Below are 23839 nucleotides of genomic sequence, written 5' to 3'. Positions count from 1 at the left end.
TCTGTACAGACAGGCGTGCACAGACACACACAGACAAACACACACACACACTGCTGCCCGAGTCACTCATTTGAGAGAGCTGTCAGCAAAATGAAGGAGAGGAGACATAAGTAATGTAATGAGTGCGGTCTCGACACAGGCCCGGCATGTCTCTGCCGCTTCACTGGTCATGACTACATCCCACAGAGAAACAAGAGTGTTTGCTTTTATCTGCTCTCGTTCCCCCCTCCTCCTCCTCCTCTCAGCCGGTTGCCATGACAACTGCGGAGCTCCACCCAGGAAAGAGATGTGTATGCTGGGAGAAAGAGGATTATTGGGGTCAGTGGTCTCTGCGAGTGTGTGTGTGTGTTTGTCTCTCTCTCCCTCTCACGCACATTCACACGCAAGCTTTCTCACAGAGTGCGATTGTGCACTTACACATAACAATACAGTGACTGAGTATTTAACAGGAATGAAGCCAGACAATTAGCGTTTTTGTTGTCTGTTGTTTATTTAATTAATCAGCCCCCTGGAGTGAAGTTTTATGGGTTAGTCATTATGTTGTTTTTGTGATTAGCATTGTTATTGAAAAATTTATGGGGGCTGTTTTTGTGGAACTTTTTAATGTTCTGTAATAAACTCGAGGTCAGGGTGATTAAGTGTTGCACTTCTATAAAGTAAAGAAAAAAATAAGGAACAGAATGGAAGCTGATGAGAGAGGCTCCCATCATCATTATGTTTGTTACTTTTCTGTATGGGTCAGGTTTTAGCACAGCTAAATCCTACATTTCCCGTAATCCAACAAATGGCACTGATGCATTCGATCCGTCATGCATTACCATTCGGAAAGTGTCTGATTAACAATCATCATCTTGGCAGAGAATAAAGGAAAAGGCAGCCAACATCGAAAGAAGAGCTTTGAAAGTTCTTCCTGGAGAAAGCCTACTTAAGCCTACTTAAAGAAATGAGAAGAAAGCTTGACTAGGAGAGTTGAGGCTGTGTTGAAGAATAAGAGGTTTGTCATAGTTGTGCAAACTCTGTTTTTGCCTCATATACTGTATTTCCTGCATCTACTTCTTATTTTCCTGGCAAAAAACAGAAGTGAGTCAAGACTTGTTTACTTGTGAACTGGTTGTGATAAGACCGCCATATAACATGCTTCTAAAGCGTTTACATAGCTGAGTGGTAGTGGTATTTTCTCAGCACCATAACAAAGCTCTAAATCCAGTTTCCTGGTTGCTCTCCAGTGACTGCACAGTGGTTTTAACTGGATTTTTTAATTTTTTCACTAGAATGCATCTCACTCTCATATAGGGTGTCGTTTTTAGTACAGTGGGGTGGGGGATAAAACAGCAGTAATTCATACAAATCTTTTTAATGAAAGCAAAGCTGAGTGCACCTCCTAAACTAACAGCAAGGATTCGGGTCGTAGGAACACTGTCAGACACATTTACAGCTCATTCACGTTTCTGTCTAGCCGATGAATGGTTCAATATGAAATATTGGCAATTAGAACCCAACAGTAGAATGATAGGGACTGAGTCTCTGAGTAGATCAGGCAATTTTGTGTCTGAGAAAAGGACACGGTCTCAGACTTTGATTTCATTTCTCACGAATGACTGGGCAGATTTTCAGGCCCACTTGGGGGCTGTTTTTCCCCCCAGAGTTTCAGGACTGTGCGACATGTTTACACACCACACGAGTAAATGTCAATCCCTTTCTTCCACAATCGCTTCCTGTGCAAAAACTGAACTGTAATTTGACTTGTGATTGATGGAAATCTGCTCTTGCTTTCATAAACTTTGATTACACGATTTTAAACTGTTTAATTCCCCCTACATTATGAATGTCATGACATATGGAACAGGATTATAATGATGTATAATCCTAAAAATGCCAGGTCCAGCTTATTACAAAGCTAATCAAGAACACAGCACAAGGTTAAATACTTCTGTGGACCGAGTGAAAATGGCACTGCTGTAAATGAACTGCTTTTGTCACTTTATTTATAATTATATGATGTTTTTTCTTCATTTTGGATAAAATCACAACTTAATGTAACTGTATTCCAACATCTTTATGTCTCAAGAGGCCTCGACTGAGGTTTGAAGAGCATTTTTAGTCTAATTCTGCACAATGAATACGTACAGTACTCTCATGCACAAGTGCGCTCATCAGACTTGTAAAAGTCTAAACATGTCCTTCAAGGATGGTGGAGAGTTATCAATGGCAAACTGAGCTGTGAAGGGGAAATCACGCAGGGTGAAAGTTTTCATACCAGCTGATGCCAGTTTGGCTGGTTTGTGTTCCTTCATCCAGCAAGAAGGAACCACTGAGCTCTGCCTGTGGACTGCTTCACTGCTTTTTGGCGTACAAACCATCTTCTTTGCTTCCTGTAGCTTTCATCAATTACCATATGCTGCCATCTTGTGGTTGTCAGCTGATACTACATGCTCAAAGTTGCGCACAAGTGGAAACCCACAAACCTCGAAATCCACCTTTCTCAAAGAACTGCTCACCCGATTCTTCACTAATGAATAATGCATTAATAGGTAAGGAGGTGTTAATTTATTCAACACAAGAAAAAACGCCTGGTGCTTTTTCCACAGTTAATTGGATTTGTGGAGCATGAGATTAAGGAGCACATGAGCGACTGCTAGGATTTGGGATGCACACCTCTTTAAAAGTTAGGATGCTGTGCAAAAACAGAATGCAATTATTTGTAAATAATTCCAACTGCATTTTTAATATATCCATTACAAAAAATGTTTCAGTCATTGTTGTAAGCGAAATTGCTATAAAGGGGGTTTCATTTAATAATCACTTCATATATAAATACATTTATATTTATATTCATTTAAATATCACACAAGACATTAAAATAACTAGTGATGTTTTAAATTGACCTCACAAAATTACAATAAGAACCCATTTACACTTTAAATCCAGGGTTGTGTATTAATTTGACCTTCATGCCTTTGGATGAGGGCATGTGTAGCTCAACTGGTGGTGTGTAAATTAGCACATTTGCTCAAGTACTCTTTTGAAGCACAGTTTTAATATACTTTAAATATTTCTGTGTTATACTGATTTCTATTGTCCTCCATTATCTTTTCTTACGTCTTGTAAAGCCTTACAGCTGATAGAGGGTGCACTTTGATTAGTTTTGTTTTTAGACTGTATAATGAATCTCAGTATAAGTGTGGTGTTTGCTGTGGTCCTGAGAATAAAGCAAAAAGTGAAGTTTTTCTACAATCAGGCAGGGGCTGCGCAGTGTCACATTGCTCTCATACAAACAGTCTGATTCTGGTGGCACGATGTGATTCATAAAGCGATGGCAGAGAAGAGGATGTGTCTTGACAGGAGTCAGCCCATTACAGCCGATGTGGCGTCGCTCTGCTGTCCTCACCGAAGGTTAAAAGGTCATTCTTCCACCACAGGGCCCAGGAGGGAGCACAGTCAATCCTGTGTGAAGTTGTGACCAGGTCAGCACTTTGCAGAGAAAGCCAAACAGTGGGGAAAAAAGCCCTCACAAAGCACAGGCTGCCTGCAGTGACCGGCCAGCGCTGGAGGTATCAGGGTCATGTTATTTTATCAGCCTCATGCGAGGCAGCTGGGGTTTATTGATACAAACAGCTGCTGGGAGACAGGAGGAGGGAGGTGACGCAACGCAGTCAAGAGTTTAAGGCCTAAAGCCAGCTTTTAAGTTTTAGTGTTGGACTGCCTGTATTATTAACCTTTATTTTACCAGGAAAAGTCCCATTGAGATTAAAAACCTCTTTTTCAAGGGAGTCCTGGCCAAGAGGCGACAACATGTTAAAATGACAAAGTTACATACATGTTATAAGTAACAATTACATTTTAAAAAACATTTTTCTCTGGCTCTCTCAATTTGGACTTAAAAGCATTTAATGAAATAAGATCTGCTATCTTCCAGTCTTTTTGCATCATGTTCCATGTAAAAGGGGCAGCATAAGTAAAAGCCTTCTTTCCCAGTTCAGTTCTGGGAAAGAGCTGAACTGCCTGTGATTATAAGATCAGTTTAATTCATCATTAGTCTGTGAAGAGTTTAACAAATACTCAAGGAGATATTTATTGGATGAAGGAGGAACAATCCATCCTAATATCTAAGGTTCATTCAGTTTGTACCATGTTCAGCCTATTTATATCTATCATTCAGGCCCATTTGTAGCTATAATTTGTATAGTTTCTTAAGACATCTGTAACTTGTATTTTTGTACTTCTTATCTCCTCCTTGTGTCTGTATATACACATATATATATATATATATCTATTTATATATTACCCATTTAAAATTTCACTAATCCAACCCAGCATCACCGGGGTAAACGCTCCGCTAGCTGTACTAGCTCTCACGAGACCAAGAAAATCATCAAGTGTGCACGGGCGGTTGCCACGGCACACAAATGTAATCATGTTTGCCAAAAAAAAGTTGCAAAAAAATTGATTTGAATGATTGAACTGTTTCAGATTAATTTTTCTGCTGAGTGATCGTTTAAGTTTTGTTTGAAATCATCCATCCAAACAACTAAGATATAAAGTGTAGAGCGGTTTGTAAGAGTTCCCCTTTCTAAATACATTTATATCCCCAGTACTGTAACAGAGTGATGCATCGTAGTTACCTTGTAAACACGCTGAGAAAATAAGGCAGACGCAGACATCAGAGTATTTTTTAGGAATAATTTATTGCCAGTAGGAAAGCGTGAGCTTGTGGCAGTATTCAATAAAAACCTTAACAAGACCATAGCATTGCTCAGACACACACAGACACCTGAAAAAGTCACGTGTCCATGGATAACTCTGCACTATAAATATATTGGGTCCCATTTTCTTGGTGGAAAAATAAAGAGGTTCCAAAGTCAAAATGTACAAACAAACAAATAAAAAATAAACAACACAAGAATATGCAGTCGTTCATTGAAGACCCTTTTTGAAATGAGCAAGAGACAACAAACTTTACGAGTACACTGTGTTCAGAAAAGTCACGCTCTTCTCTTTATCTCTCTTTTTAAACACTTCTTTTTTTTCTTAATGAATGTACGCACAGTAAGGCTGATAATGTCACACCATTTAACTTTTTTTGTTGAAAATAAAAGCATAGAATATCTACAAAACCTAGTAAACTTTGAAATCAAAACTGTACATTTAAATTTACACTGAAAATGAAGACTTGTATAAAAACATCTTGCTTGGTTTTGTTTATAGAAACAAAGACATTTACTTTCTTTTTTTTTGTCGTGATGTTTTTCCTGTTGCACGTTGAGATGTCGATCCTTAGCACAATCCACTTCCTGTGTATGATGGCAGCTACTTAAAGCGAGGGGGGGGCTGGGCTGGGCTGAGCAGATGCAAAGCGGCTACAGAGAGTTTCCTATAACTTCTTCAGATCTTCTCAGCTGAACGGCCTTCTCAGCCGGTCTCAACAAACCCCTGTGTTTATGTGTCAGTGTGTGTCTGTGTGTGTGTGGGTCCAGATTCTGTGCGTGTTTAGTGTCTGTGGTGGTCAGGGGCGAACATAAGGTGTAGCTGTGGGTTTAGGCACTTTTGTTTGGATCCAGTGTCAGACTTCAGTGTGCTGCTGGGAGTCCAGCGCCGGGATGGACAGCCGCTCAAAGTGGCCCTCGTCACCGCTCTCGTAGTCGCTTATCATCACCTCGGACTCCTCGCAGCACGCCGACATGTCCGAGCAAGAGGCTGTGGACGTGTACAGAGACATGGACATGTTGTCCAGAGCAGAGGAGTCAAAGTCCCGACTGCAACCTAAAGGGTAGCCTCCTCTGTAACCGCTGTTACCCAAGGTGGAGGCTGGGGTGGCGGAGGCTGAAGTGGTGCCCAGGCCCTCGGTATCGCCGCCGTCACTTGGGAAGGAGTGCTGCGGCAGGTACTGGTTAAGGCTGTAAAGCTCGGGCAGGGCTGGGCGCTGGCGGATGGCGCCTGAGCTGCCCGGACCGGTCATAGGCGGGTCCAAGTCTCTGCCGAGGGGCCGCAGGGTGTCGCAGCGGTCGCTGTACTCTGGCAATGGTGGCGGCGGGAGGTCGTCGTTTACAGGGAAGTCCTCTGGCGGCGGAGGGAAATCGCTCTCAATGTCAAAGCCGCCGGGATAATAGTCGGTGTCGATGGCACTCGGGTCGCTGTACAGAGGGGCGGGTGACTCCACAACCTCATACTGTGGAAACTCCTGGATTCCAGGAAGTTGAACACTTGGCATCCAATCAGATGTGTCCCAGTGATATCCTGTTTGAGGAGGAGAGACCACAGCACACACATTATATCACTGCTCTCTCGCAAAAGCTGCACAGATGCTCTCAGGTTAATGTTAAAAACCCACACCATGCAGGAGGAACACAGGTCAAAGTCACGCACCACAATGAGCTTAAACAAACTGCACAACGCTCTGTGATCAGACACACTCAGCAGACATGATTCACAAGTTAACAGACACAATAAAATACACAACAAAAATAGTCTGTCTCCCTGTGTTTTTGTTTAGTTATCTTTTGTTATAAGATTATAATGTGATTTCTTTTTCTTCCTTTACAACTTTAAACTGTTGCTGGTGAGTCATCCTGATCTCAGGGATGCATGCATACATTTATCTAATCAAAGATCACTGAGGGCAATGAACTAACTCCAAGTGGCCAGGAGGGCATTATCACTGTGTCATGGGTGTATAGCTGACAAAGCAGCAAAATACAGAGCTGAACATAAAAATGAAGCCAATGTGGAAGTGCCTAAAAACCTGCATCCCCTCTGAAGGCTGTCTGAAGTGTACGGGAGGATGGTGTTCTGACTCCATTATTTGTTTTCAGTTGAATCTGGATGACATCACCGAGGGTACAGCCATCTTTTCGCCTGTCTATGGGAGCGATTCCCAAAGAGTCAGCCCTGCTTCTGAGCGTTTCTATTAAATCTTGTAATTAAATTAAAAGATATGATTTAAATAATCCTAATTATTACGGCTCACCCACGTGTACATTACAGCCCCAAGTCTCAAGTCCGACTGTGTGATTTTCCTCTTATTTCAAAGCTAAAAAAAAACCTGTTTTAAAACAGATGCCATGGCTTTCAGAAAGCTCACACAACAGTAACACAGACAGACAAACATAAAAAACTGTGAATACTTCCAGTTAGTTACTGAGCAACACTTTTGATCATATAACATATACTCATGTATGTCATGCAAAGGATTTTTTCAGGGGGGTTGAAGGAGTAGAAACATATATATAACCTTACAATGCAAACAATAACACCTTATCAGGCCACAAAGCTCCAGAGCCACGTTAGAGAGGAGGTTAAACTCTCCTCATTAGGGTTCAGGGTTAGTGGTTAAACTGCAGAGGATGGGATCAGGGCAACACCAGGCAAGCAAAGAAGAAAAAAAACACAAGTCACCTCTTGGGTTCTTGAGATCATGAGCCAAAAAAGACTCTTTACATGAGGCGAGAAGGGGGAGAAAAAGAGAAAGAACAAGTCGCATTAAAATCTACGTGGAAAGAACATCGGCCTTGGAACATGAATGAAATGAGGACAGCGAACACTGAAGGGCAAATAATGACTGAGGCAGCGACAGTTCAGTGAGTGCACAACAGCTCTGCCATTTTCTTAGACCGACTTCTCGAGGTGCACAAGAGCTCAGCGCTGAATCGAGGACGCAACACTTGAGCTGCTTGTTTAATTTGATTTGTGCATATCTTTTTAATTAGCTTCTGAATCACAAAAAAAGGAGACGTTCTAGTCGGTGAGGTTTTGTCAGTGGAAGATAATGGCAGCTCTAACAGCCTACACTTCACATCCCAACACAGAGGACAAAAACCAGCGGCAGATGGAAGCTGGAAGAGTACCTTCTCCTTCCACCGTGTCAACAGCAGAGTTGACAAGGTGGATAACTGTCACAATGGAGGCTTGTGAGAGGCAGGGGACAGGGGGGAGAGTGGGTGGAAGAGATCTTAGCATTAGTACAAACGCTCTTTATCATTTATCAAAGACAAATAAAAACACATATGGAATGCACAGGGGTGGGAGAGAGGCCAACACAAGCAACATGTCCCACAAACGTCGTCCTCGTTTGCTTTTTTATGCATTGATGCTGAATGTTTGGGGGAATGAGGGCGGTGTTAATGGTTCGGCACAGCACAATGGTGGGAATAGAGCGATGGTAGCGGTGGTGTTTGTGTGTAGTGGGGGAGAGGATAGGAGGGTCTAGTTTTGTTTGTGCAGGATAACACACAACAACAACAACAAACTGAGATGCTACTGGGTGCCACTGACAGTACAGATGGAAGAATCAGTGAAATTCCCCAGAGATCGAAACCCATTTCCAGCTAAGAGAAAAGCTGAATGTGTGTGCGTGTGGAAAACACTCACACACATTCAGCAGGAAAGCAGAAATTACCTATTTTGCACACGCTCCGTTTCTAATTCAAATTTGGATTTGCTGTCACTTTCGAAGGCGCGGATGAAGGGTTTGATGACTTATGAGCAGCACAGTGCCCGGCGTGATATCTAAGCGATGATGAAAAATAATTAAGTATGACATGGGAAAGAAATGGGAGAACATAAAATGTGCTTGTATACCCTTTTGATATGTTCCTTGATGTTTGCTTGAAACATCCGTTTGGAGCTATTTTTTGAAAATATGAGGAAACAAAAAAGGAGGGACAAAAGGAAGAAAAAGGCATGCTTGTAAATAAAAAATAAAATAAAACAAAGCGCAGATGTGTGAACAAACAGAATATAACTGCCGTTTAAGTAAGTCATCAAACTCCTTTTGAAGCTAAACACAGGTGAACTTGGGGCCAGAAGAACAGGAAACAAGGTCAAATTTGTATTTATTTTTGTGTGTGTGAATAATCCCCAGAGAATAGCACAACACGAGTTGCAGTGATTACTTCTGTCTGTACCGGTAGTGATCGAGGACTTACAGGCCGGAACCCCTATTTAAAACCTTGTTCTGGATCTGTGGACTGATTTGATCCATATGGGAGCTGAAGCCCCGCAGCAAAAAAGAAAGAGAAAAAACAAAAACAAAAGAAACAGGACAAATGACCCTTAGAGCCACTACTGGGTCATCCATTCTGTACATGCAGAGAGAAAAGTGTTAGCGCTCAAATCAACAAGACAAAGGCAAATGTTGCAAAATCCTGCAGGCCGATCAGAGAAAAGGAACAAAAAGCAACAAACAGAAAACCAAAACAATGCATCTCATAGATTCATGTGCCAGAAACGTTCAAACTGCGCTGTCTTGTTAGTTTTTCTTTTTTTTTCTAAATGCTACAGAGGAGCAAATTAAACATGGCAGCATACCGTTATCATCACAAGACTCAGACTGGAAGGAGCTGAGGGACTGGACCTCAGACATGCTGCCTCTGGTGTTGTAGGGGTGACAGGCACTGTCCTCCACAGGCTTCTTGTTCAGGCACGGATCCAAATCCACAACTTTAGCTGGAACAGAAGGCGAAGTATGATCTTAGTCACACATTTTAAATATAGAACATGCCCCTGGCAGATTTTTGTTGTCGTTTGTTGTTCTTGTTGTGTGTTTGAGTCTGGACCTGCTGGAGGTTTCTTACTGTGAAAAGAGAGTTTTTCCTTCTCGCTCAAGTTTTACACTGAATGTAGTAAGTGTAGTTTTAAAAGAATCAAACTAATGACTTTATAATATTTATACTTTATACTTTATAATAAGTAGTTTGGATTTCCAAAATAACTTTGTGCTCATATACGCTGGCCTTTATGCTTTTTGCCAGAAGGATTTTTATAGTTTTACAGATATTTGATAAAAATTGTTTACTTGGCAGTGCACCAGTGCTGAATGCTCTGCTAGTGTATTTAACACAAGCTGATGAATTCATGAGAATCCAGATATCGGGTTTTTTTCCACAGACGTCCAGTTTCACATGCATCTACAGACAGTCAGCGATGCATTCACAGGAGTGAAAATAGCCAATGCTGACTGGAACATGTGCGGCAGCTTTATACAAAGTCAAATATCACCATTTAGACGTTAAGTGACCAAGTCTAGTTTACTTTTACTACTCAACAACTCTGGAGACTTAAGGAATCCGAAACTTGCTAAATAACCCATGTTTTAAGCATAATGAGACACTAATCATACTCATTTGAAGCTCAGTGCAACTCCTGGGAAAAAACAGCTGGAATCAAACTTACCATCGTAATCATAATCCCAGTTTGGCTTCTGGATGGAGTCGCTGTCTGAGACAGAGTTGGATGGAGGGGGAGGAGGGAGATTGGGCGCTACGCTGCACACGGCCACGGTTTTGCGGTGCCCGTGCACAGAATCTGGGTTGAAGGTGCTGAATTCGGGATGCTCTGGTATGGTGGAGCCCTCGAATGAATTCCTATCCAAGTTATTTCTTGAGTCGCTTGGAATACTGGGAGTGTAGGAGATAGGCCGCACGGGCACCTGAGGAGGGATGTCTGAGTAGATGTTTTTGTTGAATTTGGCATCAAAGTAAGGTCTCTGGAGGAAGGAGTGAGGCACGTTCGAACCTCCAGGATGTTTGTCGTCATCTTCGCTCTTTGACCTTCTGCGGCAGGCCTTCTTGCGGATGATAATAAAGAGGAGGACCAGTATGAAGATACTAGACACAAAGACAACAATGCCTATCACCTCCTCCAAACCGATGTTCCAGGAGTTGGAGACCAAATTATTGCTGTGAACGTCCTGGAGTTCACACACTGCTCCACTGAAACCCTGCGAGCAGTTGCACTTATATGAGCCGTACGTATTCTGGCACTGTCCTCCGTTGGCACACGGGTTCTTGATGCACTCATCAACATCACTCAGGCACCTGGACAACATGTATGAATTTCAACTGAGGTTTGTTTGTGGGCAAAAAAGACGCTTTTTCTAACAGTTGTTGCAAAACATAAGATCTACCTACTAGGAGAATTCAAATAACTGGTGTTACTGCTTATTTGAGCTCCACACTGACATACCTGTCTCCCTGGAAGCCTGCTTCACACTCACATACGGGACCGTCCAAGCTGTCGATACACTTTCCGCTGTTTTTACAAGGGTTGTCTCTGCAGTACGGCCCCAACTGGCACCTGCATTCACAACAAGATTACTCCAGCATGAAGCCTCAAATTCCAAATTAGATGTGCACAAATCCTACAGTAACAACTAATATTAAAATTGCATTAGCTGATGTGAAGCAAGCCAGTAACATCATCCCGTATGTTGCGCACAATGTTCATATTATCAAGATTAAACATAAAACAGTGCAGTACCTCGGTCCTGAGTACTGCCCTCTGCACTGGCAGTAGAATTCACCTCCTCGGGTCACACAGGTGCCACCATACAGGCAGGGGTTGGAGGCACAAGGACTTATGGGGATCTCACAGTGTGTGCCCATGAACGAAGTGGGGCATTTGCAGAAGTAGCCTGAAGAGTTTAGAAAAACAGGTCAATGAGCAAAATAACAAACTGACGTTTTTTGTCATCATAAATCTATTTCTTTTTTCTAAAATAGGCTGGTGTGATTTTAAAACATCCTGCAGATGTTTTACCAAAAGCCTTCTAGTAATGGCAAGACTGTAATTATGCCCCTGAACCACTGGCAGGTTTTTATTGTGAAACAGATGCAGAAGTGTTGAATCCACATCAACAGGCGTACATCAGAATGAAGCGTTTACACTAAAACATGATTTTAGTATTCAGTAGATTTTTCCTTATTAAGCAGAGAACATCTGAATTAGGACAGGTAACAGACCTAACAGCTGCTCCAGATTAAAATCACGGTTCGCGTCTTAATTTGAAAATCTGTGCTATTCCTTGGATGCCGGTAAATGGAATTTAATATGTCTGAAAGGCAGCGATACATAATCAGATAAACTTCTCAATGAAAACCAGACTCAAGGAAATGCACAAGGACTGGAAAATAAGTGAGTGCAATGAGCCAAGCAGGACTCCACCTACCTCCATTAGGCAGCGAGGTGCAGCTCCCTCCATTAGTGCAGGGGTTGCTAGAACAGCTCTCGGCAGGTGTGAGCGCGCAGCCTGGAGCCACGTCCACGATGTCCTCCAGCACAGCGTGGGCCCAGCGAGCCCTTGTGTTCAGAGGCAGCTCCTGGCCATTCAGGGTGATGGCCTCCATGCAGCCACGCAGCCCGTTGGTGACAGGCAGGCTGCGTCCGTGGCGAGGGGAGGCGTGCTGGCGTACGTGACCCCCAAAGTAAATGCTGTTGTCAAGATTGAGGGTCCGCAGAGTGCCCGGGGCTGTGCCGGAGGCAGCGTGCACCCGGTCCAGCACGAGTTTAGCATAATTACCGTCCACCTCCAGGGAAACGGAGTGCCACTCGCCATCGCTAACCTGAGCGCTGTGGACCGACACCAGCCCGGGACCGCTGCCACAGTCAAACTTGTATTGCAGACGGCCGTTCACGATCTGTTTCATGGACAGAAAATATAGCTTTAGAATATGCTACACATCCTGCACATATCACACCAGGTCATTCATCTCAACACTGAGACTCAAAAGCCACTGAGTCACTGTTTTAAATCAGTTTTTCACACAGGACACTTCCACTTTACTGGCTTTCGAAGAGCTTTACAGAAAAACAACAGCTTTATAAAACAATTAAACTTCTGCTCAAGCCTCTGAAAAAAAAAACAAAAAAAAACAGCTCGCAGCCTGTTAAACTAAATCTGTGTCTAAGCCAGCCCAGTTCTTCCTCTGAAGTCTGGCATGTTGACGGCTATACCAGACAGACTCGAAAAAGGAATGTGTGGAAAACTGCTTTCTGTTTCCCTCCCACTACTAAAATAGCTCTTGTGTGTGTGTTTTTCAACCCACCACCACATTCCCATAGTCCCTCATGTGAAAGAAGGTTTAAAATGGCTTTCTTGAACCCTTCAGCATACTTGGTTGGTACACATGGCTGGCTGGTCTCGAGAGAAGTCGGGTCAGTCATGGGTTTTTTAGACCCTTCTGATATGGAAATGCTGAGCAGTAATACAGAGATGGGCTAAGAAATGCAAAGGCTTATTCAAGATTAGCAAGGTTTTCCATTCAGTTTTAAAAATGACAGAAGGGGGAAAAACACCCATGAGTGAAATATGGGGCTGGAAAATAGGTTTGCACACACCTCAAGGATGCTGTAGTCTGTGCCTTTAGCATACATGACGGTAGCGTGGCTGGAGAAAGTTCGGAGTCGCAAGGATAGCTTCATCAGCTCCTTGTTCTCATTCTCCATCAGATGGTATTTCACATAACCATTTCCACTGAATGTGAGCGAGTGGCCATCTGGCACAGGATGAACAAATGTACAAGTAAGACATAACAGCAGTGTAAATGCAGAAAATGTTAGACAGAATATCCAAATCACAGATAGTCTTACCGGAGCATTTGCTTTTTTTGCCTTCAGGACACACACAACTGTACTCAGTGTCTCTGGGATCTGCCACACACTCCATACCCTCAGGACAGGGGTTGTTCTCACACAGGTTGTTCAACACGGGGCATCTGCCACCTAAATGCCAAAATAGCGCAGGTAAGATTAGGAAATCTACCAAACCATATATGAGCAAATACGTAGGTGCATGAGGTGTAATCAGGAACCTTCGCACTGGCAGGTCGCGGTTCTCTGGTATCGTGGGGTGACGAAGCTGAGGCGGGCCGTGCTGTAAGTGGACATGGCGTTTTTATCCAGGGAGATGACCTCATCACAGAAGTGTAATGGACAGTCCAGGCCCGCGCACAGCTTCTGCGCCACCCGCACGATGCGGATGCCCGTCATCTCCTCAATCACAGCCGCAGAGGAGTTCAGCTTCCGGAAGACAACCTGAGGAAAATTGGAAAAAACAAAACACTCGATAAACTGTTCAAATGAGTGCTCTAATTATTCACTAGTCAATGGAAAATTAATCAGTTCTGATATGTGATTAATAGCTGAAGTCATTTAACCCTTTAAGACCTACCATAGAACCAAGTCCACCAGAGCTTATATTATATTTTTACATGCTGTGGAGCCATTTTTGGGAGCATTTCAAGTTGATATACATCAATACAACCATTATAGCCCAAATTTTAATAATATGTATGCATTAAGTGCATAGTAATTACATAAATTGCAAAAAAGTGCAATAAACTACAAAAAAATTGAAAATGTTTTTGCTTTTTTAACATATATTTCTAGTTAGAGAAATTTAAGAGGCTTATCCCTCAAAACTGTAAATACAAAAAAGTTGCAAAAACTAGTTTCCCACCACAGGAAATTTATTTTCAGTGTCTTCATAGTTTTATTTTTTTAAATACACCAATTTTTATACACTGCAGGAAAAACGAAAATAAATCTTATAGTGCAAATTTCCAAAAAAAACAGCATATGCATCAAAATAAACTATTTCCAGCAGTGCAATATGAGTCCTAAGCATCTCAGAAACGACACATAAAGTCATAAAGTCAAACATAACCTTTAAAAACACCAGTATATGCTTGTATAGGCCCTGAAGGTAAAAAACTACATTTTCGCAAAAATGACGTCACTTCCGGTTTCGGGCAGGTCATGGCGGACATGTGATGGTTCGCGCTGACGTCTATTCCAACGTAGGAAGTGTTAAGATCAGCTGATCGGATCGGCAAAGCGTGTTTCTGGAATATTATGTTTTTGTTGCTGCAAGCGCTTTTTATGCAGTTTTTGCAAAGCTATATGTGGAAGGAAACCGTGACCGAGAACAAGCTGATGGCATAAGATGTAAGTACAACTCCTCCGGTTTCATATGCAAAAAAAATGATTGCGCTAGCTTACGTGGTTGCAGAGCTACCGGGATTTAAACATAGTTACGCAAAACGGAGCTTGCCCGCTCCGACCGGTTTTAAAGGGTTAAAGGCCGGGGCTGAACTTGTGACTATCACCTGCCTAACTGGCAACATTAATTAGCAAAAAAATTGGATACATGTTAGTCATTTTTAAAACAAGTCACAGTTAGTTCAAACTTCTCAAGGAGCTGTTTGAAATAAAGGCGTGTTTGATCATTAATTCTCACTGTAAAAGAAGAACCCAAAAGCTTCGAGTACAACGGACTTGACCTGACGAAATACTGAATTTCTGGATTCTTGAGTCAGTCTTTCAAAAGTAGCACAACATTCTTGAAAGCTCAATCAGCCCTTTTGATCCCAGTAACTTACACAGTGTTTAAACTTGAGCATATTGCATTCATCAAGATCTAATGTGTCGATCTAGAAGTCCCTTTTTTTAATATCATTTGGATTCGGTTTCAAGTAGTAGCGCCTTTTTAGAGTAACCATTTTGACACGAAACAGTATGTAAACACAGGTGTTACCTGTCACTTGTACCTCATTAATGGTATCACCTGTGTTTACCTCCCATTCTGTGTCAACATGGCCGCAATGGAAAAAAAATCTATCGAGCCGAGGGCATATATGACAGATTAACTGTTATCGGTGCAAATATGTTAGACTACTTCCTAGTCTTACCTCCTGAGATTGATAGGGACTGCCAGCTCTCTCTAGAGTCAACAGAACATCCAGATCTCCTTGCTCAGAAGGCTGCAGGCTGACTAACTGAACCTCGCTCCTCCTAACTCCGGCAATGTTTCTCAACGCTCGCTGGAAGTTGCGCCAGTAGTCCCCAATAAACTCCTCGGGCGCGATATTCGCAAAGCGCACATCGATGGAGTTATCCAAGGCCTGACGAGCTGCTTGTCTGACATGCACGGTGACGTCAGCCGGCGTGGTGAAGCGTCCGTCAGTCACCGTCACGTTAAGAGGGTAGTGCCCCACATCGAGAGGACCCAGGGCGATAATTTTGCCGTCAGAGGGCGACACAGAAAACAAGCCGCTGCTCTCATCCGAGGAGGATGAAGGAGCGAGGCTGTAGGTGAGAGTGTCGTAGATGTCTTGGTCGGTGGCGTGAATCTTGCCCAGGACTCCTCCGGGGTATTCATCGCCGGCGGTCGACACAAAAATGTCGAGAGGAAGAACGGCGGGAGGGTAGACGCTTTCTTCAATTATACGCACGCTGATGAAGGTGGTGGACAAGAGCTGTGGCTTGCCACTGTCTGACACCTGAGTATGAGAAAGAAAAAAACAGAGAGAGCATCCGAGTTTAATCTTTATTCCAACAGCAGAGGGCAATCAAGCTCTTGTGCTGCTCACATCCCTAATCTCACTGCATCTCCATACTGTAGGTGTAACCCATTTTAAAGCCATCAACATCATACATTTTAGCATTCACACTTTCACAGAGATGGTCATCAGCTCTGTGAGAGAAAAACAACGATGACTCACATCTGAGTGTGCATCTTGTGTGTAACAAGACATCACACATTTCATGTCCTTTCTGCCCACACATTTCTTCTCTGTTCCTTCCTCTGACGTGACACGTGATCGAGCTAAATCAAAAAAAATCTATTCTCCTGTGAGATGCACTCTGATGCTGCTGCCTTATGCACCTTACACCACCCTATAAAAGCTGAATTTAGAATACATTTAAAAGCTTTAAAGGAAGGAGATGCAGGGTGGAACACTGAGTAGTTGGCAAAATGTGGGAGCGTGACAGTAAAGGTACAGAGAGGAAAAAGAGAGAAGACAGATAGATCAGATTGTTGTGGCTCGATGGTTAAATCGATACAACCTCTCAACTCCGGTTTCTCCTTGGACTCCTCGACTCACCTGTGCTTGCAGTAGGTAGTTTTCTTTATGTTTTCTATTCAGCACCCCCATGGCCACTAGAGCTCCCTGCTGATTGATGTGGAAAACGTCGCCGTCGTTCCCAGCGACGATGGCAAACGTGAAAGGTGGCCCGTTGTGAGAAGCGTCCCGATCGGTTACAGTGAGCTGAAGAACACTCGTGCCTGTTGGACGGTTCTCCTGTGGGAAGCAGCAGAGGTGTGTTTAACACTGTGCTGAGAAGACGTGGTTATGGCGAAGCTGTGATGTTTAACTTCAAACGTGTTAGATATTTGCTCAGAAAACGCAACTGTGCTGCAACACTGAAGCTGACTCGGCGTCCATAAATCCTTCTGACCGCCTTCACAAAGTCAAAACTTGTATCTGAAAAATGCTTTTGGTTTACAGCCAAACAGTTCCCACCAACCTCAGCTCCAAAGCCACCAGCTAACTTTCGCAGCTGTGGCGATAAACATTTTAAACATTACACTATACATGCTAGCGTTTAGCTCCAAGTACTGCTGGGCTTAACTAAAGATTTGAGGCTGTAGACGCTTAGCTCTATTTTTATTTATCTGGCAATCGTCCCGGTCTAAGAGCCTGTCCACAAACTTGCGGGTAGGCTTCTCATGAGTAACAATAAAAAGGAAGATGACAGTTTTATAGGCAGAATTCTTGTTTTCTGTCCTTGAATGAGCCTCAAATCTGTCTTTCTGTTGACTCTTTCAAGCCCTGAGTGAAAACTAGACTTTTTCTTCTTGAGGGAAAAAAATAGGCAAAAAACTACGGATCTTTTTATTGTTCGTACAGTATCTGCACACTAGGTTTTTTTTTCTTGTTCTGTTTTTGTGGGATTTTGTACCATACTTTGATCAAGGCTCCGGTGTAAGTAAAATAAAGATCCTATCCTGAAGTGCTTGATCTGTTTGGAATATATATTTTGCCTCTTCATGATATCTCCCAAATTTATCTTTTTTAGGCTTCTAAATAGAGAGAAAAACTAGAAATGAGTCTTCTTTTCCCCTGTCTTTTGAATCTTCTCCTTTTTAATCTCAAAAACTGAATTACAGGCACCTCCCTCAGTTCAGTCAGTCGTGCTTTATTAGCTTAGTATCTTCCATATTCCCACTGTCCATCACTCCTCCCTTTCTTCCATCCCCATCTGCCAGTTTATACTTAAAATGCAGCCTGTGTCTTTCAATTCCCTCACCCTCCTCTTTATCCCCCTCCTCACCTCTGTTCTTGCTCCATCCTCCAACTTGCTTCTTGACATTCTAGTCGTGCAGTCTTCTATTATTACTCCCTGTTAATCCCTCTCTCTGTGTCCACTGCACCCCTCTTCCCCTCCCACCACGCCTCCTCCTCTTTTTCTTCCTTTCCAACTCTAATCAGTTATCCGCATTGACCCCTTTCCCCCTCTCACCTGGATGATGAGGCTGTAGTTGGCCTGGGAGAAAAGGGGAGGGTTATCGTTGATGTCGGAGATGTCAATGTTGATCATGGCGCTGCTGGAAAGAGGGGGTGCCCCATTGTCTGAGGCTACCACTGTTAGAGTATACCCCGATGTCTGAGAGAAAGAAAGAGAGGGAGAATTACCATAGACAGACGAAGCTGCTTTTGCATGCAATAAAGCAGAAATCGGTAAACAAGCTTCCTTATTAGACCTGACATGACTTTTGATTGGATTCTGCATAGACTGCAATTAGTTCCTAGGTGGATTAAACTGTGTATGAACAGTCAGCATTGTATCTGCGGTTTCTCTTACTCTCTCTCTGTCCAGCTGGCGAGCAACTTTAAGCTCCCCTCTGACCGGATCAATGGTGAATGGGCTGCCTTGGTTACCGGCCACAATGGAGTACCGCACGTGGTTGTATGAAGGTCCGTCAAAATCCTCAGCCATCACCTTTGAATCAATCAAACATGAACACCACAATCGATCAATCAACAGCCCTTGAAAAGAGGCTGCTTGTACATGTTATTCTAACATGACCTCTGAAAACCTTGTTTCTCAATCAGCTTTAAACAATTACCCGCTGCATTAAAAAAACATGATAATTATATTTGCATTTCTTTCTGTGCTCAAACACTACAGTGTCTTGAAGTGGTTGAAAGTGGCAGAAAGAGGTGAAATAAAACTCATTTTCAAAGAATGATCAGCAATAATCAGATGAGAATAATCAGATAAAACTCTAATGCATGTACTACAGGGTCAAATGTCAATCAGCGGTGTCCTCTGCACTCAATTGCAGTTGTTTCAATCGCTGGCCTGGGAGTTCAGAAAGGCCAAGTCTACATGTAGAAAAAAGGTGTCCAATGATCAGGTTTGATCAATATTTGAATAAAATCTAAAGATTAGATACTCCTAATGAACAATTAACCGGTGTGCTAACCTGTTTAGTAAACATTATATTAGTTTATTTATTGTTAAAGAGTTTACATTGTTTACATTTAAAATAAGGGGCTTTCAAGCAAATCACTGAAATGATTCGATTAGTTGCTGTGATTTTCATTCATGTTTTAGCATATTTAATGGGAGAGTGCTGTGTAATCTAAAAAACAGAAGCTAGCTGTAGTCTCCACTGATGTAACACTAGGGCATACAAACTTACACATCTTCCATTCACACCACTGCTACACTCGCACACACAAAAAGATCAACACATGCTTAAGTCTTAAAACCGACCAAGCGTCACATCTCCGGGGAAATCAGCAGACAGTAAAGATTTACAAGAATGAGACAATGGCAGGCATTAAAATTCTCTGATGGATAATTTATATTCAGGTACATTACACACAGATAAATGGCCACAAGCAGAGATCTTTTATGAGGGGAGAAAGAATGGGTGAGCAGCAGAGGTAGACAGAAATCGATGGGAGTGAGAATTTAACTTGCAAAAGGCAGCAAATGGCTTATCTAGGATAAGGGCTTAATGAGTCAAATGCTTTTAATTAAACTCGCCGAGCATGTGTGTCAGATAGTGCACGAGAACAGGGATGCAGTGAGCATGAAGAGCATTGGTCCTAATTTAGCCGTTCCACCAGATGGTGATTTGCCACAGGGGCAGATATATGATAGTATTCAGTGAGTAATGGGCAGAGAAGAGAAAGGCTGCGAGGGAGAAAATGAGCAACAGAGTGAGAAGGTGAACAAGATGACAGATTTTGCTGGAGGAAAGTCCAGAGCGAGAGATGAAAAATGTCTCTCACCCTGTGTGTACCTTTACAGTTGTTTCCCCACAACGAGCACCTGCTGTATACCAAAGACAGTGCGTGCGCTCTTACCGCCATCACAGTCTTTCCCAGCTCGGCGTCCTCGCTGATGACGGCCGTATAGACGTCCTGGCTAAAGACGGGTCTGTTGTCGTTGACATCTGTCAGGTTGATGTTCACAGTAGCCATGTCGCTGAGCGGTGGCGAACCGCCATCTGTAGCCTCTATTGTAATGTAGTATTCATGAGAGGCCTCATAGTCCAGCGGCTCAATCACGAAGACGTCACCTGAGGCACAAAACCAGAAATGTATCTAGCTGTTAAAAAGACTCCGAAATGTATTTTTGTTTATCATCTAAATATTACAAAACACATATTTGTCTCGCAGCAACCACAGTGTTTTAATGTTTAATATTGCACATGTAGAGAGGATCTAGCAGGTAAGTTCTTTTTTTTGTTGCATGTTGTCATTTTTTAAAGTGGGTTTATACTTTCACATGCAAACATTTTCAGCTTAAATACACCTTAAGTCAAAACATCATCCATCACTGGCACTGAGTTGGCATTCAAAAACTAAATCCTGTTCAGCTACACTGAGTTAAAACATAACCAGGGATTTTCTTACTTTGGTGTTTCACTGTAATCATGAAACTAGCCAATCACAGCCCATTTGGAAACAAACCAAGGGTTTTTTTGTATATTAAATCCACAGCAAAATTATTTACAAAGGTTAGGAAGAAAATGCAAAATCTATTTAACTCTTCTGTCCTATGGTCAAAATGACCCATTTGGCAAATGGGCCATTGCAATCCCAGGACAATTAAAGCAGCGGTCCCCAACCTTTTTTGCACCACAGACCGGTTTATGTCCAACAACATTTTCACGGACCGGTCTTTAAGGTGTCGTGGATAAATACAACAAAATAAAACCAGTAAACAGAAGATTTATTCACAACACACAGGAAAGACCCAGGAAAACCAAGTTAATGCTAAAAACAATAAAAAACCCAAAAACCATAAATTTCACAGCCGAGCCTCAACTCTGGCAGCCCGGTACCAAACGACTCATGGACCAGCCCAGGGGTTTGGGACTGAATTAAAGGGTTAAATGCAACAACATCTGTCACGTTGCAACAAAGATGATTTCATTTTCAAGCCTACAACACCGGTGCAGGAATTCAAAAAACAAATATAAAAAAAAACTACCACATACCAGTCTTTGGGTCCACGCTGAACATGCCATGCTCGTTCCCGCTGATGATGCTGTAAGTGATCTCGCCGTTGGCGTCGGCGTCTCGGCTGGCTGCGTGCACTCTGAGCGCCTGAGTACCCACGGCCACATCCTCAGACATAGTGGCTGTGTATTCACGGTGCTCAAACACCGGCGGATTGTCGTTGATGTCCAGGACGGAGATCACCACCTGGCAGAGCGAGGACAGACGCGGCGAGCCCTGGTCACTGGCACGGGCCTTCAGCTCATATACTGACTGCACTTCGCGGTCCAAGGGACGCTCCAGGGTTATTACACCAGTGGACTCGTCAACTGAGAAAAATCCATCAGCGGACTCAACCAGTGAGTAGAGGATGTTGCTATTCAGGCCTGGGGTGACAAAAAAGATGATGCTTTTTTTAAAAATTGCATTACAATGGCAATCACTCCTATTAGTCATCATACAACACTTCTCAGTTACAACTCCTTTGAGCTCATGCTGCTTTCACTTCCACACATCTGAGCTACGCACCATAAAACTGATGGTCACATAAAGAGAAACACTCTTAAATGGAGGACATAAACAAGCATATTGATTTCTACATAGACGTATTGATTGTTGAATAGTTAAATGTCACGTTCTTATGCCCTTCTAAAACATCCATCTTTCACACAGCCTCTGATAAACAGGAGCTCTGAATCTCTAATCCATGCAGTAGTCATAACTCATGTCCTCCCACAAGCAAGACGGTCCCAGAAACAAGACAGAGACGGATCACAATAATAATCGTAATGCTTTACTGCAGGTGGCCCCCATTTTGAATATGCTATTATATTCCCATTTATCAGGTAAGTGCCCCCATCCTCTGTAGATCTCATTACCATGCTGGAGCGAGTGCCAAGGGGAACCCTGCTTATATAATTTCTCATCACCTTCATCTGCTCTGATCATCTTTAGGACAATTGCTTTACAGTGGTTAAGTGAACTGTGTTAAATTATTATTGGCTATCTTGTTGTATCCGCCGATGTTTATGATCGTGGGTTTATGTGGGTCACACAGCAGAAATGTTTCATATGAAACCCGAAGTGGAACTTATTAATTAGTGGCCTCGTGAACAAGTAGCAACAAGCAGGGTGAAAAGAGAGGCAACACTTCAATGGTAAAAACTGAAACGTTCCTTGAATGGTCTCATGAGTCTGGCTCCAAAAGTGAGCCAACAAACATGCTTATAGCCCAGAGCAAAAAGCTGGTGTGGTCACTAAGCCTTCATAATAACTGTACGGTTGGAGTTTGCTCTTTATACTGCTAACCTGTCTTCAAATGGTTAGCACATGCAGGTTCACAGGTGTGCTAACAGGCAGCTGTGGCTGACTGCTGTGCAACAGGCCTCATTGTTGCTAACTCGAGTCAGAAAGCTGGAGCTCGCGATTGGGGTTTGAGCTGTTGGTGCTATTTCAAGCATTTGAAAGTAAATATCTATGTCAGGGTTCCTGGGTCGGTGACCCAGTATTTTCAGTTCACGTTCACTGTTTATCTTCTGCCTGTTCCACTTCCTGTTTTATTGTGTTAGCCTTGGTCCATGTGCATTATGTTCCGTCCTCTTCCCGTTTATCATTAGTTCATTATGTTCAGCTGTGTACTCACCAGGTTCTAATCTCTCATCACTCAGCCTGTGTATTTATGTCCCTCAGTTCAACCAGTCCAATGTCGTGTCATTGATGTTATTGTGATGTTGTCTCTCCGTCTGTATGTTCAGTTAGTCAGTCAGTGCTTCAGTCAGTCGTCCAGCCAGCCATTTTCTCCCTTTGTTCTGTTAATCCACTCCTTATAATAAATCGTCACCTACCTGCGAGTCCTGCGTTTGGGTTCCTCCTTCCTCGCCTCCACCCAACCGCTGACGATCTAACAAGTATTATGACCGCTCTGTTTTACAGAGAGACCAAGAAGTTTGTGCTTTCTGTGTTTTGTTTACTGAGGCCAGTTAAACAGATGTGCATGTTTATGTGTTGCACAGCAGCTTGGATATAGCTCACTGACCAAAGCCAAACCAAACCAAATGTATAATTTGTATATTAAATCACGGGTGAACTTTCTTATATTACATGCACTACCTTTCTATTTTTAGACTTTATTTTGCTTCTTGTGTTATCATTAATGCTGACTTTTACCCACATAAATCTGTTTTACGGCTCAGTCGTGGCAGAGCGAAATAGACTTCTGTGCAACTCGGAAAGAAATCCGTGTTTGCCTGGTGATTACACTGATTTTTTTCATGTTCAGCAACCAGTTGGAAGGAGGTCAGCTCCAGGTGACCACATTTGATCTTACAGGTAAGCAACCTGTCTCCAAACAAATGCAGTCACTCTCAGATAAGCTAGTGAAGGCTTGCAAATAATTTGTATCTAATTTAGAAACGCAAACATGTGCCAACATGTTACAATCAGTCTGAGTGACTCTGTGCTGATGACCACGACTTATTTTCTTTTACAACAAGGATTTCAGTTCTGTTTGTCATCTAGCTGTGTTCTGGCTATATTCCTATATAAAATCAAGGTTTCTGAGCAATCCTGCCATTTTGCAGCATCACAGCTGTCACATGCTGAACAGGTCCAGACATTCAGAACTAATATAGTCAGAAAGACAACCATTTAGTGTGATTTGCACTTAATTTTGTCTATTTGCTTCATTTTAATGTGCTTTTATTCATTTATGTGCCATGTTTTATTTATCTTTTTTAAAATCTTGTATTCATCTATTTGTATTC

At 42.6% G+C, this 23839-nt stretch overlaps 1 protein-coding gene across 3 annotated transcripts in view; it reads right to left on the bottom strand.

Moving 5' to 3' along the window:
• Positions 1-4666: 4666 nt before the first annotated feature.
• fat1a (FAT atypical cadherin 1a) overlaps positions 4667-23839 on the bottom strand; it is a 79977-nt gene continuing 60804 nt past the window's right edge. For 2 of the 3 annotated variants that reach the window (XM_080879601.1, XM_080879600.1), the window contains exons 14-29: positions 21077-21463; positions 19938-20152; positions 18421-18558; positions 18079-18222; positions 16659-16856; positions 15462-16052; positions 13584-13806; positions 13363-13494; positions 13111-13268; positions 11942-12410; positions 11254-11407; positions 10960-11070; positions 10168-10811; positions 9304-9441; positions 7393-7428; positions 4667-6234 (exon numbers count right to left, since the gene is read on the bottom strand). In XM_080879601.1, coding sequence (XP_080735727.1) covers positions 5561-6234; positions 7393-7428; positions 9304-9441; positions 10168-10811; positions 10960-11070; positions 11254-11407; positions 11942-12410; positions 13111-13268; positions 13363-13494; positions 13584-13806; positions 15462-16052; positions 16659-16856; positions 18079-18222; positions 18421-18558; positions 19938-20152; positions 21077-21463 — 4412 coding nt within the window. In that variant the 3' untranslated portion in view covers positions 4667-5560. The remainder of the gene's footprint in view (positions 6235-7392; positions 7429-9303; positions 9442-10167; positions 10812-10959; positions 11071-11253; positions 11408-11941; positions 12411-13110; positions 13269-13362; positions 13495-13583; positions 13807-15461; positions 16053-16658; positions 16857-18078; positions 18223-18420; positions 18559-19937; positions 20153-21076; positions 21464-23839) is intronic. The other variant, XM_080879602.1, reaches the window with a different exon arrangement.

This window comes from Rhamphochromis sp. 'chilingali' (assembly GCF_963969265.1).
Source record: "Rhamphochromis sp. 'chilingali' genome assembly, chromosome: 4".
Taxonomy (NCBI): Eukaryota; Metazoa; Chordata; class Actinopteri; order Cichliformes; family Cichlidae; genus Rhamphochromis; species Rhamphochromis sp. 'chilingali'.
The sequence above is the reverse complement of the archived record's forward strand: the minus strand, read 5'-3'. Positions and strand labels throughout refer to the sequence as shown.